This window comes from Gopherus flavomarginatus, chromosome 1, assembly GCF_025201925.1.
Source record: "Gopherus flavomarginatus isolate rGopFla2 chromosome 1, rGopFla2.mat.asm, whole genome shotgun sequence".
Taxonomy (NCBI): domain Eukaryota; kingdom Metazoa; phylum Chordata; order Testudines; family Testudinidae; genus Gopherus; species Gopherus flavomarginatus.
Window position 1 is genome coordinate 121,668,166 of NC_066617.1, and position 17,787 is coordinate 121,685,952.

At 41.4% G+C, this 17,787-nt stretch overlaps 1 protein-coding gene across 1 annotated transcript in view; it reads right to left on the minus strand.

The window, feature by feature from the left end:
• Positions 1-11,157: 11,157 nt before the first annotated feature.
• SLC15A5 (solute carrier family 15 member 5) overlaps positions 11,158-17,787 on the minus strand; it is a 57,659-nt gene continuing 51,029 nt past the window's right edge. Inside the window, exons 10-11 of the mRNA XM_050968768.1 lie at positions 12,978-13,086; positions 11,158-11,305 (exon numbers count right to left, since the gene is read on the minus strand). Coding sequence (XP_050824725.1) covers positions 11,158-11,305; positions 12,978-13,086 — 257 coding nt within the window. The remainder of the gene's footprint in view (positions 11,306-12,977; positions 13,087-17,787) is intronic.

Sequence of the window (17,787 nt, forward strand, 5' to 3'; positions counted from 1 at the left end):
ACCAGACATGGTTGCATCAGGATGATGTCTATAGAACGTGCCAAAAGTCTATGCAGTTTCATCTGATTTGGTGGAGGAAAGCGGGTTCTGGGGCTGAAGCAAGGAATTGGAAGACAAAAGATCTGGTTTCTGCCACCAGCTCTGACACAAAATAGCCCAGATAATTCACTTAAATCTCCACTTCTGTAAAACGGTGATAATGACAACTGACCTCATAGGGGTGCTACCAGGTCAAGTTTACCAACATTTCTAAAGCACAAAGAAAGCCTCACATGAAAAGTGCTTTGAAGGGATATATAAAAACAACAGACTTCTCTCTCAATCCTCCACAGAAATGACCCTTCCCCTCAGTGGTTGGAACAAAGAAGAACGAAGTATAAAGGAGTCTACTGAGCACAAACTTCCTAGGCCAAGTCACCCATGCTCTAATTTTATTCAATTTATCCCTGATCTATTGTCAATTAACTCAATTAAATTAGACCAGGAGAGAAGCTGGCCCAGAGGATCAATGTTTAGCTCTGAATCCTCTGGCCAGGGTAATTTTGACTAGATCTAAGTAATCAATAACAAAGTAATCTACAAAATCAACACGTCTTCCAGACAGAAACTGCACTGATAAAGATATTTATACATGATAAACTGACGTAATGCTACATGATGAGATTCATGCTGCAGGAAACGTTCTCACAAATGTAGCTTGATTTTTATAAACAGATTGCTTCTTGGGTTGTTATTATTAGCGTGAGCTGGACAGCTTGAATTAGAGGATAATTTATTCCCTGTGCATTTCTAATTACGGCAAAGAGGTTCACTCACTGACACACTTGTCCATCTTGTTCTTTCCTGTCTTTCAGGCATGGCTGATTGCAGTTAAATAGACAGACCAGTGCAAATTGCATAAGCAACACAACTCTGTCAAAAAGGGACTGAAGTGTTACCATTAATTATTCTGGACCATGTGCTCATTTACCACAGACCTAACATGAGAAATAGTCTCAGAGGTGTCAAGCAGCCTTACTTACGTATGTGCAGGGGTACCACTGACTACACATTTGAGTGACTGGTGTTATGTGACCTGCCAGAGAGACACACTTCCCCTCACCCCTCGAAGCTTGGGGATTTAATGTGTAATATGTGTTTCGGAGTTCAATAAATAATTTAAATTGAGTCACTGCCTCTAAGTATTTCTAAAGGATCCACATGCTTCATTCATTACCAGAGTTGTGTGGATACCTCAGAAAGGTATTCACAAACGTTTGACTAAACCACAAATTTGCTTTGCTGATTATTTGGGACCCTTACATCACCCTCCACGAGTGTTCTGATGTGCAGATGTTTGTGGAAAGGGCATGCATCACGCACGCTAGTGAGTATATGAATAGTAATCGAGTATGTATGTTGCTAGCTTGAAAGCTCTTTGTGATTTTGGAAGCCATTCAAAACTGGAGAGCAGAACTGATATTGTTACAGGTTGAGTTAAAGCTCCTCAAAGCTGGTGGGGTAATCACCATCTTTAATTTAACATAGTTGTAAGAAACCATTACGTCCATTTATGGAAGCTGAAAAAACAGGAACCTCCAGTCAGAAACAGATCCAGGTGGGCAGAGGTGTTTCACTGGGTATAGTTTCACTAGAAAGGTGTGCTTGATAGAAAAAAGTGTAAGAGAGTCAAAGAGAAACACCAGAGAATCAGAGACAGCACCAGCGGAAAGTCATGGAGACAGCTAGAACTAGCATTGGGAACATGCCCTAAGGAAAAAAAAACTTAGAGGGAGAGCTTTTGGTTTAAGTGCCAGCTGGAAAGGGGCTTGGAACTGTGCCTCATCTGATTTCTGCAGTGTTCAGGGAAAACGGATTTTAATTGCATTCTTTGTAAACAACAGGATTGCAGAGAAATATCTGACTCCATCATCATTTTCTCTCCTCCTAACAGAAAGAACCTGCAGAATCCTGAATTTTGGCTAACTGCACAGGTCAGAAAGGAGTAGCAATATCATGTGACCTAGCTGACCAATCACACACTATGTATAGTATGTATTCAAAGTAATAATGGCAGAGAATAGTTCACATAAACCATTAATCAAATGATGAACTAAATAAGCAAAGGTTAAAAGATAATTCACAGATAGAAAAAATGTGCTGAATTCACTATAAATACTTCAGCCAGCATTATCTGTAGAACCCTCTTCCCATTATATATTTCAGATATGAGACATTCATCCATTACATGTTCACACTCTCTCACTAATAGATCTTAACCCTAATAGATGCAATTCAGACCGTCAGCTAACATGACTGTCCTGTTCCAAAGAACGGAACACAGGACTCTGGTCTGTAAACTTTCTCTTGATCCAACAAAAGAATGAATTCTTAGTTCCCATAGAGTCAATGCAGTCTTGCGCCATCCTGCCCAGCAATCACTTCCCAAAATGGGCACCACTCAGGCCCATTCTCTCAACTTATACACGTCCAACAACACACATATTAAGGCCTTATGCAGCTTCCTTACTTTCACCCAAAGATCCCAGAATGAGAACTGTGCGAAGGATGGAAATTCTGATTTTGTGAAAAATTCTGAAATTTTTGAAATTTGGCTTCATTCAGAATGTAAATGGAACCCCAAAATTTCAAAAATTTCTGTGAAAGAAAATTCTTCTGATGATCAATCAAAATGTTTCCTTTAGATAAATGCAAAATATTTTGTTTGATTTGGACTCTTTAAAAAGTATATCGTACAACATTAAAAATTCAAAACAAAAAATTGAAATACTTCATTCCCACAACATCAGGACTTTTTTCTCTGAAACAAAATATCTGTGAGGCATGTGTATGCATGTTTGTAGGAGCTCAAGTATCAGTTGAAGAAATAAGTGTTGGATGCGCTGCAGTAAAATGCAACAATACCTGAAAAATACCAAAATACAGAACAGCAAACTTTTCTACAGTGAAATGATAAATATTTTTGACAAGGTACCACTTTCTCAGCAAAGTCATTTGAAAGGAATGGGAGGGGAATAGAATTGTGATTTCCCTCTTGTGGAAGCTACCTTTTCCTTTTACAGTATCTACATAATCTGCACCTTTGGGATTTCTTCAGTGAAGTTTCCCATTGAAGTCTCCTTATTCCATTGTATTCTGTGTTCCTGTTTCCAGGACACAAGCATCATTTTCTATTATTCAGTGTCTTACATGTCTCCACAACTGGGGATGTGTTTTGCATCATATGCATCAAATACTTCAAAACAAATGATCCAAGGACAGTAGAAAAGAGCTCTACATACAGATACACTGAATTTTGGAATCACCAGTATTGCTTGTTCAATTTAAATCAAAAGAGTTAAAAAACAGAATTTTTGCCCTGGTCTGTTCAAATTTTCAGTTTATGTACAATCTAGTGTTTTGCTTTGTAAATGAATTTGTGATTCAGTTTGCTTCCTCCTCTTTTCAACTACACTAAGGCAAACAGCCTTCTTTTTTGGAGATTGGTTATTACTTTAGCCACATTATTTCCAGAAAGCCAATTTCACTGCAATAAGTGGCATAACCCTACCTTCTCATCCATCCCAACAGCTAGGCTGAAAGAGACAACAATGCATTTTTACATAAACACTTCTGCAGTCCTCTAGTTGCTACCTCACTGCTGATCCTGCTAATGCAATGCTGGTGACATAATAGCAGCAAGAGAAGTGTATTGCCAAACACATGAAGACACCCCATAGGAGTAAGTTATTGTAGTGTTTTGTTTGTTTATAAAAGGTGTCATATAGGCCCAAAACTAGAGCTAACCAGAGGATGACAATTCCATTTCATGGCAACTTTTGAGGTTTTGAGATTTGTTTTCATTCTGCATTGGAACAAAACCAAAACCTTTCAAATGTTTTCACAAAAAACAGCATTCTCTTCAGAGAGAGGCCTGTGTGTGTCTATCTGTGTCTGGGATGCAGGAGACCCAGGTTCAAATCTCAGCTCTGCCTGATTCAGAGCAGAGCTTTTCCTCCTAGATCATGCCAAATTAGAAAGAACAGGCACTTAAACCAGGATCTCCCAACTCCCAGACTACAGTATCTGCCTCTTGCGCTCTCTGTAAAACCTTCATAAAAAAAAGTTAAGTGGAAACCAGTACTTTTTTGTGAAATGTTTTTTGAACCAGCATATTTCAAATTGCAGCAAAAAGTTCTACCCAAAACCTTTAACTTTGGAAGAGGTTAGATCCAGCTCCAGCAATCTCTAGTCATTTTGATATTTAATATATTGCAACATGTTTTAATCTTAACAGGAAGTAAATAAAAGCCACTAGGTCACATGGTTTTTTTAAAAGAAAGACCTTTTTGTGCAACCTACATGGTGGATGTATAACATGATACTTACGGTGCTCTAATACAGTGCTCTCACCCCACACTATAACATGAAGCAGCCTGCAATCTCAGTAGGCCTAGAAATCTCAGGACCTTCCCCTCGCAAAAAAAAAAAAAAAAAAAAAAAAAAAAGCTTAAATAGTTGAATGGTTTTTAATCTTGCTACCATATATTGGTAAAACTGAGAGAATTGTGTACAGTAAGAATGTGCAGGTCGTCTTTAAGGCTTTACCATGTGCCAGTACAAATATATTGTGTAAATCATGCAATAGAAATAGAAAACGTCTTTGAATCAAGGAAAACTATACTTAGAGAAGCAGTCACAGGTGGAATCGGACTTTTAAAATCAAAAGGATTAAAGGGGCTGGGCAAATGGAATAGTAATTCCAAATCAAGAGTTGCTACAGACAGAAGAGTAGAAAAGAAGTGATAATTTCCCTTTGATTAATGACAAAAAGGCATAGTGAGGTGCCTTACATTAGTTTTAAAGTTGACTTACATTAGTGACAAAAGAGAAACCATGCTAAGGGAAACATTGCCCCAGGAAGTGCCTCTTGTGAAACAAGAATGCCTGCCCATTTCTATGGCAAACTTACAGTGAATGTTGTAGTTTCTAGAAAGTTGATGCTTCTGGCTTTTCAGACACTGAAGATAAAGGAAACACAAAGAAGTTTAAAAAAAACATACAGTTCTTTTCTAGGCATGCAAGCAAAGCTTTCTTCTAAATAGCCTCTCTTCCAGAGCCTAGGTCTCCAACAGAAGCAGAACAAGACCTATTTTCCGGTCAGATAGCTCACTCCCTCATTCTTCTATCACTCCATGAACAGAGACAATGGCTCTAGCAGATTCATGAGGATTTTCAAGCTCCAGTAGTAGGTGCAATTAAAAAAAATCATCCCATGACAGAGCCAGGGAACTTTGCTAGTCTTTGTGCAACTTATTATTGTAAGAGTACAGCAGACAAAAAGGTGTTCTACCAAGGTAAAGTACTGTCACCTGAAGACCTTAAATTTCTTTGTAAAGATCATTGGAGAGTGCTCCCAAGACACCTAGGAACATTATTCTTCATTTTACAGATTGGGAAAGTGAGTCAAAGAGATTAAGTGATTTACTCAAGAACACATGCAAAATCTGTGGCAGAGCCAGGGCATAGGACCCATATCTTGAGTCTAGTACTTAGCTTAACAACTCTATCTTTCTTCTGCAAAGCTGCAGACTTCAGTAAACAAAGCATTCCTTTCAGCTAATTGGTATTACATGGAAACTGAACTGTTCTTATTTACAAAACTACAGATTTGTGTCAAGCAAAGCCAATTACACTTAATGTTTAAACTATTGCAGGTGCTCAATGACATTGTTGCTAGGCACTGGAAGTGAAATTGCTCTTTTAATGCATCTTGTTCCAATTGGGAGCATGTGTTCTATCGTCAACGCAAAGTTAACAGATGGATATCCTAATCCTCACCAGTGATCTTTCTCCACCCTCCCTTACCTGAAATGTTGTCCCACGCATTGTGCCTTAACTGTGGTGCCCAGGAAATTGTTTCGAACAGAATTGGTCTCTTTTTTATGTTTTGCACCATATACATTTAACCCTTTAGATGAACACCTGATAACCGGCAACATCCATGAATATTAAAATGGAATTTAGGTATTTTACTTACTGTGTATACAGCATCTGTTTGAGTAGCCAGCATCTGGGTTGCTAGACAGCATACCCCTTAAATCAAGACTTCTGAAATGATCCACTCCCTTAAGTGCACAACCTCTGCTAGTCGGTTGTTCATTCACAACGTGCTTCAGAACTGGAACTCTTGCATTGAAGGATCAGAGTACATATTCCTGGATTTACTTCTCACAGTACAATACAAATATCAAATAAGACAACAAGCATAGGCAACTGGGCCTTAACATTTGTTTTTCCTACCAAAAACTATCATATATTAACAAATTCCTGGGCAAGGAGAGGCTATGTTGACATTCCAGAGCTTCTCTTTATGTTATTCTACACACTCATTCGCCTCTCCTGCCTCTACATTGCTCCCTTGGCCTTTGTAACTAACCAGCCCAGCTCCATGAAGAGTACTTGGCTTCTTCCAAAGATGAGACTGAATCAACAAAGTCATTTCCACTGATCCAGTGCATGCTGGGACAAAACAGTGGAAGAGTGCTGTGCAATTACACATGCAGTGGAGACCTGATCAATAACTCTTGGTTTTAGAATCTCAGTATTCTTGTTTAATGAGCTCCCGAGCACCTAGAAGCTTGCCTGCTAGTTTGTCAGGTATTACGCTGAGCATGGTATAAATACTATTATGCGGTGGGTTAAACCTTGCTCAAGCTGGTGGGTGTCTTTTACTCAGGGTAAGTGTAAAAAGTAATTGAGCTCCTTAATGGAACAAAATAGCTGAAACAACAGGAGCCACCGGCCAAAACACAGCACAGACACATGACAAGGCTTGAGTAGAAATGGAACCATGTGGCCCATGGGGTTTCTATGGACTGATATAGACAATGCAGAGGTTAGGGTAGATTGTTGGGGCTGTGTGTCTATATAAGATATAGGCAGGGAGAAACACCAGAGAAGTTGAAAGAGAAGCAGCAGAAAGCCAAAAACAGCCACAGAAGAATTGCTAGTGCAATCCTGAGGGAAAAAAAACTAGAAAGAGCTTTTGGGCTAAGTGCTGCCTGACTGGAAAGAGGCTTGGAGTTGTGAACTTCTGGGAGCAAAGAACTTGTCTCCTGTTTCATCCCTGCTGCATTCGGGGAAACAGGACTTAAGGTATCTTCATGATAAGTAACTGGACTGAATCATAGAAACATCTCATTCCATCCTCCTAATGTAAAGAATCCACTACAACCCAAATTTTTATAACCACTTGGGTTAAGAAGGGGTAAACAATACTTTACACCGAGCCTACCTCTCCATCAGGTGCACGGCCCCACCTTAAAGTCCTTCCTCTGGAGGGAGGGAACCTCTATTTTTTTGGTAGTTCCCTTCTTTAGCCCTCTAGCCAAAAGCAAATCTACTACTGCAGCCTACCCAACCCTAGAAACAGAGTCCTCTTCAGCCCAGGTCCAGGATGCAAGTGAGATGCTGCTGAGTGGAAAGGCCCCTCCCAAAACTCATTTCACATCCCCCCACCATCAGTGAGGTTGAGCTGCTTGCTCCTCCCATCACGACTGTGGCAGGGTTTCTTTCCTTTGCAGGGAGTTAGTTAACTTTCTTCCCCTTGTGAGGGGAATGGGATACGATACATTCATCATCACAATAGATTGTTTGATATTTGTAGTTGGAATGCATTCTGTACTGCCACCAGGTGTCAGACTTTTCCTTCTGTCATGAACTGTTCTCATAAAGTTTGAAGCCCATCAGTGTGAATATATAGGAGACTGTAGATATATAGGTACATAGCCACTGTGTTCATCAGCGGGAACTGAACCCAGGCTCATCAGTACCAAGTCACCACCCCATGACATAAAAAGAGATCACTTTAACCTATGGTAGTAGAAAGCTTAATAGTTGCTGAGACCAGTCCCTAGTGGCAAACAGGTTCCCATTCACTAGGTTAGCAGATGCCATTTAGGGATGAGCAGATGAAGAACAAGGCAGAAGGTCCAAATAGGATCCCTGCTGAAATCTTTTAAAATGGTGGACCAGTGCTAATTTGGCAGCTTTACCTGCTTATCCTTAAAATCTGGATAAAGGAGGAGATACCCAGTGAAGTGAGGGATGCCCTGATTGTCACCCTCTTCAAGAAAGGGGATAAAGTGGATTGTGGAAATTATCATATCTCCATCCTAGCCACTGCAGGCAAAGTTCTGACATGGATCCTTGCAACCCGCCTTCTGCCCATCAGAAGAAATTTTACTAGAGTCACAGAATGGTTTCCAACCATGCCGTGGAACTGCAGATATGATATTCACAGCACGGCAGCTACAAGAAAAAAGTGTCAGGTGCAAAACCGACCACTGTACATGGCTTTTATTGATCTAACTAAAGCCTTTGATTCAGTGAATCGCCATACCCTCTGGACTGTACTTTCTAAGACTGATGTATTTATCAGGACATCCGATGTCCTCAATTGTTTCATGATAAACATGAAAGTGACTGTTCTGAGCAGCACTGGCTCTCAGAGTGAACTTTTCAAAGTACAAACAGGAGTCAAACAGGGCTGTAGCATCGCTCCAACCATGTTTGCGGTTTTTATTACCATCATGCTTTATCTAATTGCTGTGAAGTTTACTGCTGGCATTGAAATCATTTACAGAATGGATGGAAAGCTGTTCAGTATGCTGATGACAATGCAATCTTTGCCCATTCTGAGAAAGATCTTCAAACTATCTTGAATGTGTCTGCCAATGCTTACGCGTGACATGGTTTCACTCTTAATATCAAGAAGAATAAAGTGCTCTATCAGCTTTCTCCAAACAAGGTATTACATGCCCCATCTATCAAAATCAATGGAATGGCACTGGAGAATGTCAATTATTTCCTCTACCTTGGAAGTCATCTTTCATCCAAGACAGATATTGACACAGAAATTCAACATCTTCTGAGCTGTGCCAGTATAACTTTTTCTAGTTTAGGGCACAGGGTTTTTGAAGATCACAACATTTGAACAGACACTAAGCTTCTTGTTCATCAAGCCGTTATTCTCCCAATACTGCTGTATGGGTCCGAAACTTGGACAACCTATAGACACCACTTAAAAGTCCTTGAGACGCACCATCAATGGTGCCTTCATAAGATTCTGAAGATTAAATGGGAAAACATGCACACCAATATTAGTGTTCTGGAAGAGGCAAAGACCACCAGTATTGAGGTAATGATCACCCCTCAGCAATTCCGCTGGACTGGTCACGTTGTCCAGATGCCAGACCATCGCTTCCCAAAACAGGTCCTGTTCTCTCAGCTGAAAGAAGGGCACCATAATGTGGGCGGACAATGGAAGCACTATAAGGACTTGCTGAAGGACAACCTGAAAAAGTGTAATATTGATATTGACACTTGGGAGACACTTGCCCAGGATCGCTTAATATGGAGTGAAGTTCTATGTGATGGTCCCCTGCATTTTGAACTTGCTCACAGACAAGGCGAAGTGGACAAGAGGCGCAGGAGGGAGGTGGTTCAAGGATCGGCCTCATTAGCCACCTGAGGACCCATAACTCCCATGGAAGATGATCAAACTTGGTAATGAGAGATTGCCCATCACCATTATAAAAGTGCAATGAATCTTACCAGCTATATTGTGTAAGGTATCAGTGGAAAAGTTATAATTCACTAAATATGATAATCTTCTTTATAGGTTTGTATCACCTTTGTATTGTGGGTAATAGATATCTAGGGAATATCTATATTTACAAACTTGTGCTGCGTTTCTGGATAACACTCCAGACAGACTGGCATCAGCACTGCCTAGCATCAGTGACAGATCTGGTCAGTTCTTGGATGCAAGCCCTATTGCAAAACAACCTCTCACTTTTATAGAAGGCAGTTCTCTTCCCTCCAAACCACCATGGGCACATGTGTCTACACAGCAAAAAATACTGCAACAACGAGTCTCAGAGCTTGGATCAACTGACTCAGGTTTGTGCCACAAAGCAAAAAATAGCAGTGTAGACATTCAGGCTTGGACTGAAGCCGGGGCTCCCAGTCCTCCCCCCATTGTGGGGTTTCAGACCCCAGCCTCCAGCCCAAGCCTGAATGACTACATGGCTATTTTTACCCCATACCACAAGCCCAAATTAGTTGACTGGGGCTCTCAGACTCACTGCTGTGGGGGTTTTGTTTGTTTGTTTGTTGCTGTGTAGATGTACCCTGTACAGCAAATCCCCCAGCAGAGTGTTTAAGGGAAGAAAACTGTGAAGCTAACTGTTTCATATTCCCAGTGAGATTTTAAAAGGGTCTCACCTACTTGTAGTCATTAAAATCCCAGGACACTGCTGACAAGGGAATGATTAGTAGCTCCACTCTCAGCATGTCAAATTCCAAAGTAGGGAGTTATTTTCCTATCTGTTGCAGGGGGAGAGAGGGGGTTGTATATAGTATTCTTACATTTAAGAACTCCATTGTATTTTTGCCAGGTGAGGTTGTTAAACAGCTACTGTATTCCGGAGGTGAAGAGTGAAATGATTCCTGTACATGCATTTGATGAGCAAAATAATTGGGGTTATTTAAATAATTATAATAGTACCACCTAACTCTCGCACAGGGTGCTTTGCATTAGTAGCTCTTAAAGTGCTTTACAAAAGAGGTCAGTATTATCCCCATTTTACAGAGGGGAAAATCAAGGTGTGGAGTGGTGAAACGACTTGCCCAAGGTCAGCCAGCCGAGAATAGAACACAAAGCTCCTGAGTTCCAACCCACTGTTCCATCTAGTACGCAACACTGTCTCCAAACAAGATATTTTAAAATTGTTTATATGTAAATATGTGACTCAATGATTTGCTAAATGAATTTCTAAGTGACTTTATTCAGTTTAAGCCATAATTAAATACATATGTTAATACATTATACATTTCCCCTCACCATTTAAAAGGCTCTGCTCTGTAGCCATTTTGCTTGTGGAGCTCTCATTGACAGCAACCGGAATTATGCTGCTGGAGCAGCTACTGGGACAGGCCCTAAGCTTGCAGTTGTTTGTAGTACTTGGTAAAAAATATAACAACAAATGGGTATTATTGCTAAGGCCATTCGTAAATACATAGGCAGTTTCATTAAAATATGCCAGATGACTGACTGCAACAAAGCAGGTAGACTGCACTCTGATGCCAGGTCTGTCAATTAAGGGTAAAATTTTATAGGGTTGTCTCCATAGGAGACAAAGTGGAAGAATATTCTAGGACACTGTCATAAAACTTGGGAGAATTTTCATGCTGCAGAAGTTTCTTGTCAAGGATGCTTCCTCTGAACCCTTGGTCATATTCTTGATTCAGATTGCTGTATCTGCAAATAAAAAAAACCAAAGCAATATGACCCTCCTTTTCAAGGATTTGCTCTGCTGGGATTTTGCTGTGTGACCTTGGGCTAGTCACTTCCCTCCCTGAGCCTGAGCTTTCCCCATCTGTAAAATGTGGATAATAGCACTTTGAGATCTACTGATGAAAAGTGCTGTAGAAAAACCAGGTAGTAGTTTATAGTCTTGATCATTTAAAGGAACAGGCATGAAATAAATTAACACTTAGGAAAATATAGTACTTTTTGAATAATTCGTACTTGTATTTTTCAGCAATGGGTCTCAAAGCACTTTATTGAACTTGTGGATAATAATATTCCACTTTATATGGGGGAAACTGAGGTACACAGAGATGAAATTGATCTATCCATTGCAAGAATCTGAGTAAAAAATATAATCCAGAGCTAACCCTCTAGATGCTGCCTCGTGGTATAAATTCAGATTTGGATTAGATATGGCGTTTATGTGGTTGGCAAGATGCCAGCGTGGTCCTTGGTGTTGCAAAGTTAGGGAAATCTGTAATCAACAAGTCAGATTTTTAATCAGGCCCTGTTACTAGAAGCACATTTCCCTCAGAGGTATTCACTTCAAGAATACTTAGTGCCCATATCAAACTACCAGCCTTCCAGCAGAAGAATCATAAAAATTAAAATTAGCAAGTTCAATTAGCTTATCTCAAGGGTTCTTGATGTTTTTAATAGTGTGAATCACATTTTAATAGAGAGACTTTATCTGTTAAATAAATATGTGGAGATATACCTATCTCATAGAGCTGGAAGGGACCCTGAAAGGTCATTAAGTCCAGCCCCCTGCCTTCACTAACAGGACTAAGTAGTGATTTTGCCCCAGAGCCCTAAGTGGCCCGATCAAGGATTGAACTCACAACCCTGGGTTTAGCAGGCCAATGCTCAAACCACTGAGCTATCCCTCCCTTCATATTGGACCCCTCCCTTCCCATTTGCAATGGTGTGGGCTGCCTGTCCTTCTGTTGGGGACTGAATAGCATTCCTATAACAACTGTTGATTACAGGGAAAATATTAGTTATGTATTTAGTGTATTTTTGGATTTTAACATGTTTCAGCAGCTGGAAATAAGGAGGTAGAGACAGCACCATGTCCCCGACAGTTTTGCAAACATTATTAGTGGTCCAATTGGCCACAGTTTGGGAACCCCCAGATTATATAATGTAAGGCCTACTGGCAATATAGAATTGATTCCTGCATTTGAGTGAATTGAGTCATTCCAACATCTCCACCAGGGAGGCTAGCTGACATTAGTATACAGCTGAGAAGCAGGAAATATTCCCTTTGCATTCATTTGCTCTATTCCATCCAATTATGCTTACATTCCCCTAAACAGTTCCCTTCCATCTTTAGTGTTAGCATTCTTCACAGAATTTTAGATTTTTAAGACCCCTTCAACAACTGGGACAAAGGATGTATATTTTGTTTTTAATCTTATCCCAGTGAAAGTACTTTCAAGCCTCTTCTCTCCAAGGGGGAGAGGGAAAATCCTGAACTCTGACCTTCTGCATGGTTATCCAATGAATTACCTCTAGGCTGCTCAGTCAGCACTGCTTTGTTATAAGGTTTACTTATAATTTTAATGAGAAATCCTACACACACTAGTGAAGTGTCAGATCCTCATTTTCTGGTACTTACCTATGTGAAATGGTCCAGAACCCCAAGGTGTTCACCACCATTAATGAAGCCAAGAAGAAGTAGAATTTCTCCAAGTTACCCTCATTTAGGAAGTTTGGGAACCAATTGCCTAGTGAAGCAAATATTTGAAGCAGTGTTATAGTTTATTCAACTTGCCAGGAGGTAGGTCACATATAAATTACTGAAATACAAGCTTGTGTAAGATCACACAGATCCTACAGTGATGGGGGCTATGAATTCTATCATAGATATTTATATAGCCCCATTACCTCAGTATCTGAGCACTTTACAGTCTTTAATACATCTGTTGTACCCTTTACAGATGGGTAATTTAGGCATAGAGAAACTAAATTACATATCCAAAGTCACAGAGGAATCTATGGTGGATGAGGGAATTGAACCTAGGTCTCTACTTAGAATCCTGAACATTAGACTATCCTTCCTGTCTGATCATCTTCTCCATACTTGTACCACACACACACACACAATCTACATTAAAGAGAACATATTTAAGGTTGCAAAGCCAAGCATTTTACAGTTGGGAAATGCAGAATTAAGGTTGCCCATACAACCTTAATTAAACCTCATGTGTATATGCATTATGATGCAGTCTTTAATTACATGCTCACATACTATTTTTTCAACAGGACACTCACTGAGTGTGCAGAATGAATGGTGCTCACTCTGTGAGAAGTTATTCAATATTTTGTTTTTTTCTCACTGAGCAATAGGTGCCTCCAGGCCTTATTTATGGCACCCTATTAAACCCTGCTCTTGAGACAAAATTATTAATATCTTCCACTTTCCACTCCTCAGAAGTCTCATCGCAGTTCCACTTTCCTTGCCCAGGAAATCCTAGTCTCACCCCAGTCTACCCCTAAATCCACTGCAGTCTCCTTATCCAGAGAGTTTCAGAATGACAAACCTCATCCAATTTTTCTCTTCCCTCACCCTGGCATCCAGCCACTCCCCTTTGCTCACATTCCTGCCCTAACTGGCTCCCAGTCCCAGTCTCTCTCCCTGAACTCCTCATTCAACCTCAGTGTCTGTCCACTCTGCTCATTGTCTCAGGCTCATTGTCCAGCAAGTCCCAGTTCTTCCCCCCCAACACCAATTTCTTGTCAGATGTGCCTCTTCTCCTTCCTCCCCTCCTTTCCCTCCACACTGGTTCCTAGTCCTTGTCTCCTTTCCTAGCCGCTCCAAGTCTCTCTGTAGCTCCTCATGCAATCTCAGTCTCCCTCTCACCTACTGGCTCCCAGTCCCAGTCTGTTGACCCAGACATTTGCAGTCTCCCTAACACAGCACTCAGATCCAGTCTTCTTGTTCAGCAAGTCCCAGTCTCTTTCCAACAAGTTAAGGACAATGGCACATATGCACATACAATCCAAAACACCTCAAGAATTTTGGGTAACTGCAATACTTTAAAAGTGTCCTCCTGCCTGTCAGATATGCTGTGCACATCATAATTGCAGAAGCAGATTTGCTTTTGGTAACTGTAGAGATTGAGTTTCACAGAAAGAAGCCAGTCATTAATTAGACTGGATTTCCAGAAGTTCAGTTCTTGAAAGATGATCAAATATAGTTAACACACAAAACCAAACTGAAAGCACAGAGTGACAGAGGAGCTAACATATCAGAGCAAAACTCTACAGACAGTATCAAGCCCTTATTCTAACTGGGAACTCAGGCTGCTTATCACCAAGAAAAACAACAGCTTTTTTCACTCCCCCGTTTCCAATATGAAGTCCTCCAGTATTAGAAAGCAGCTTTTTCCCAGAAGGCTTTGCTAAAAGAGGAATAAGAAAAAAATAACTTTTCCTTTTGCAGTTGTGCCATTGAAAACGAATAGCCTTACTTGACCTAAGCTGTCTGTTGGCATTCTTGGCTCAGTTTGCAAGAGCTACTTAACCTAATTAGAATGAGGAGGAGAGGGAAATGACTTCAGTTTGAGTGACCAAAGGAATGAAAAAAGGATCTCTGCTTTCCTCTTTCATCCTCACACACTTTCATCCGTACCTCAAGGTTGTAAACATCTCTCGCTCCACTAAGCAGTCCCCTTTAGATCTCTCTGGATCAATAAGGATCAACTGTAATCAGTACAGCATTTTTCCCTCATCCTTCTCCAGACTTTGTTTTGCACAGCGAAGCTTCTCCACCTGTTGGAGAACAGCACCACTTCACCTCTGCATGTGTGGCTCCCATTGTGGTGTTATCTCAGAACTAGTTTTAAAACGTATCATTTAACATTGTCAATTGACTGAGCTCCCAGGTACCATAACTTCATTTTAGTAGCATATAAACTTTTACTGTCATAATTCACAATCAGGCAGTTTTTCATTTTACATCCCCCAGTGGCCGATAGAAGAAGGAGCGAGAGTGAATATCTGATGAAAGGAAAAGCAAGCATGGGGTTCTGTACTACAGCTTGTCAAAGCAGAGTTCACACTGTCTGTTAGATTATTTACATCTATTGGTCTAACTATATGAGCAGCAGGAGCTTCGTAATGGAACTGAGTTTACCAGGGAATCCAAATAGAAACTATGTTATTAAAATACTACTGAATTATAAGAAAAATGAATTTAGTTCCATGCCTGTGCTCTGCGGAGTTTGTTGCTTCCAAGAGAACAGACCCAAAACCGAGTCCCTGAGACTGTGTTTTCAGTGCTGGAGAAGTGTTAATAGTGTTGGAGAGGGAAGCCCTCTTTTCATCTGCAGAACACGTATAGAAATAAGCAGGGCCGGCTCCAGGCACCAGTGCAGGAAGCAGGTGCTTGGGCAGCCAATGGAAACGCATGGCATGTCCGGGTCTTTGGCGGCAATTCAGCGGCGGGTCCTTTGATCCCTCTCGGAGGGAAGGACCAGCCACCGAAGAATGAAGCAGCACCGAAGTGCCGCCGATCACAGCTTTATATTTTTTTTCCTTCGCCGCTTGGGGCAGCAAAAAAGCTAGAGCCGGCCCTGGCAATAAGCAGCATGATCTAGTGGACAGGACACCGGACTAGGAATCAGGAGACCTGGGTTCTACTCCATGTTGTGCCATTGAGCTCTGGTGTGACCCTCGATAAGTTACTTCTCTCTGGGTTTATTTTCCCTCACGCTCTTTCTCTGCCTTGTGTTTGAACAGTGCCTAACCCAGTGAGGCCCAGATCTGAAGTGGGGTCTTTAGACAATAGTGTAATAGGAAATTGACAAGGAAAGCAACAACAATGCAAGCACCCCCTTCCTCAAATCAGAAGGGCTAGTTTTGGGGTGAGAAAGTTGTTCTGTCTTCAGGGCAGACGATAGGCACACTGTGATAAGTCATGCCCCCCACTGCACTGAAAGTGGGAGGCAGCAGTGGGGCTCCCTTCTCCCCCACCACTCCAATACTGGCAGCAGGGGCCATTCTCTTCCCAGTAGTAGCCGAGATCCTCCTCCAGATAGGCAGGGGTGACAGCAGTACTGGGAGTCTTCCAAATACCTAGCCAGTAGCTAGCATGCATTCGCGTGGGTGGCCCAGGCCTGCTTCACAAGAGATGGTCCAAAATTTTCAGTCAAAACAGTTTTTCAGCTGAACATTGGGCTTTTGTTAAAAAAAAAATTTCCACAGAAAGTTTTGACTTAGATTTTCTTTTAAATGAAAAGTTGAAATTTTCCACGGGGGGTAAAGGTGTGGAGTATGACATCTGTCCAGCTCTATCGTGCACCCACACCATCATCGTCTGCTGAGGTGGCCTCAACAAAGCAAAAGGGCTTGGATTTAAAATTCCATGGAGACACATGGGGCAGCTCACTCTGCTAGGAGCTGTTGCTTCAGGCTGGCTGAAGACTGAAAGCCTCCCTGCACGGAGTAAAGTCTGTTCATGTTTTCAAGCTTTTCTTCTACATCATGAGATACAGAACTTTACGTTGTCTGTTTTGATCGTTCAGTGTTTTAAATGGAAGCTGAGAGTCTGATGTAATCACAGAATTCCAGGAGCTGGTGTTCCAGACAGTAACTTGCAGTGTCTGTACTTTTAGTTGGCAGTATCTCCACACCCTGGTCACATCCTGGGCTTTTCTACTGAGATTGCCAACAGAAGTCCCAGTTGTAGGGATGGTTTGTCATGTGGATACTGGCTCACCAGGAATTAGACTTGCACAACAGTTCCCCTATTTTCAAGTTTATTCCAACACAAATATTCTCATTGTTGATTCATGCTGTGAAATGTTATCAGCTACTTCTAACCATGGATAGATTGAGATCCTTTTCCTTTTGGGTGTCAATGAATTGTGTGTGTGTTCCATAACTGATTGGAAGAGCTACTTAACCTAATTAGAGCCATTGCAATCAATTTTAAATAGAAGATGCTCATATACTACAGTGATGGGTGGCAATATAAAACGCCTCACAGCCTTAGTGGGGCTCAAGCTAGCATGCTAAAAATAACCAATATGGACATTCTGGCTTGGGCTGGAGCTTGAGCGGGCTCCACATGCCTATTTTTACCACTCTTGCTTGAGCCCCATTAGCAAATCTCTGTCTACCCAGGCTGGGAGGTCTGCTCCCAGCTGCAATGTAGACCTAACCTAAGACAATGGTGCCTGGCCTTGCACATGTATACAGAGAAAGAGGTAGCGGCTTGGGCTGGGCAGGAGGGCAAGAGCAGCATCATGCCCTTTGTGCTCCATGCAGAGCCTGGCCTACTATGGGGAATGCAAGGACCACATTATACCAGGTTTGCATGGAGCACGAAGCATATGCATGAGGCTAGTGCTGTTGCAGGCACTAGCCTCTCCAAAGCTGGTGAGGAAAGGCGAGGCTGTAGAACCATCATTTGTCCACATAAG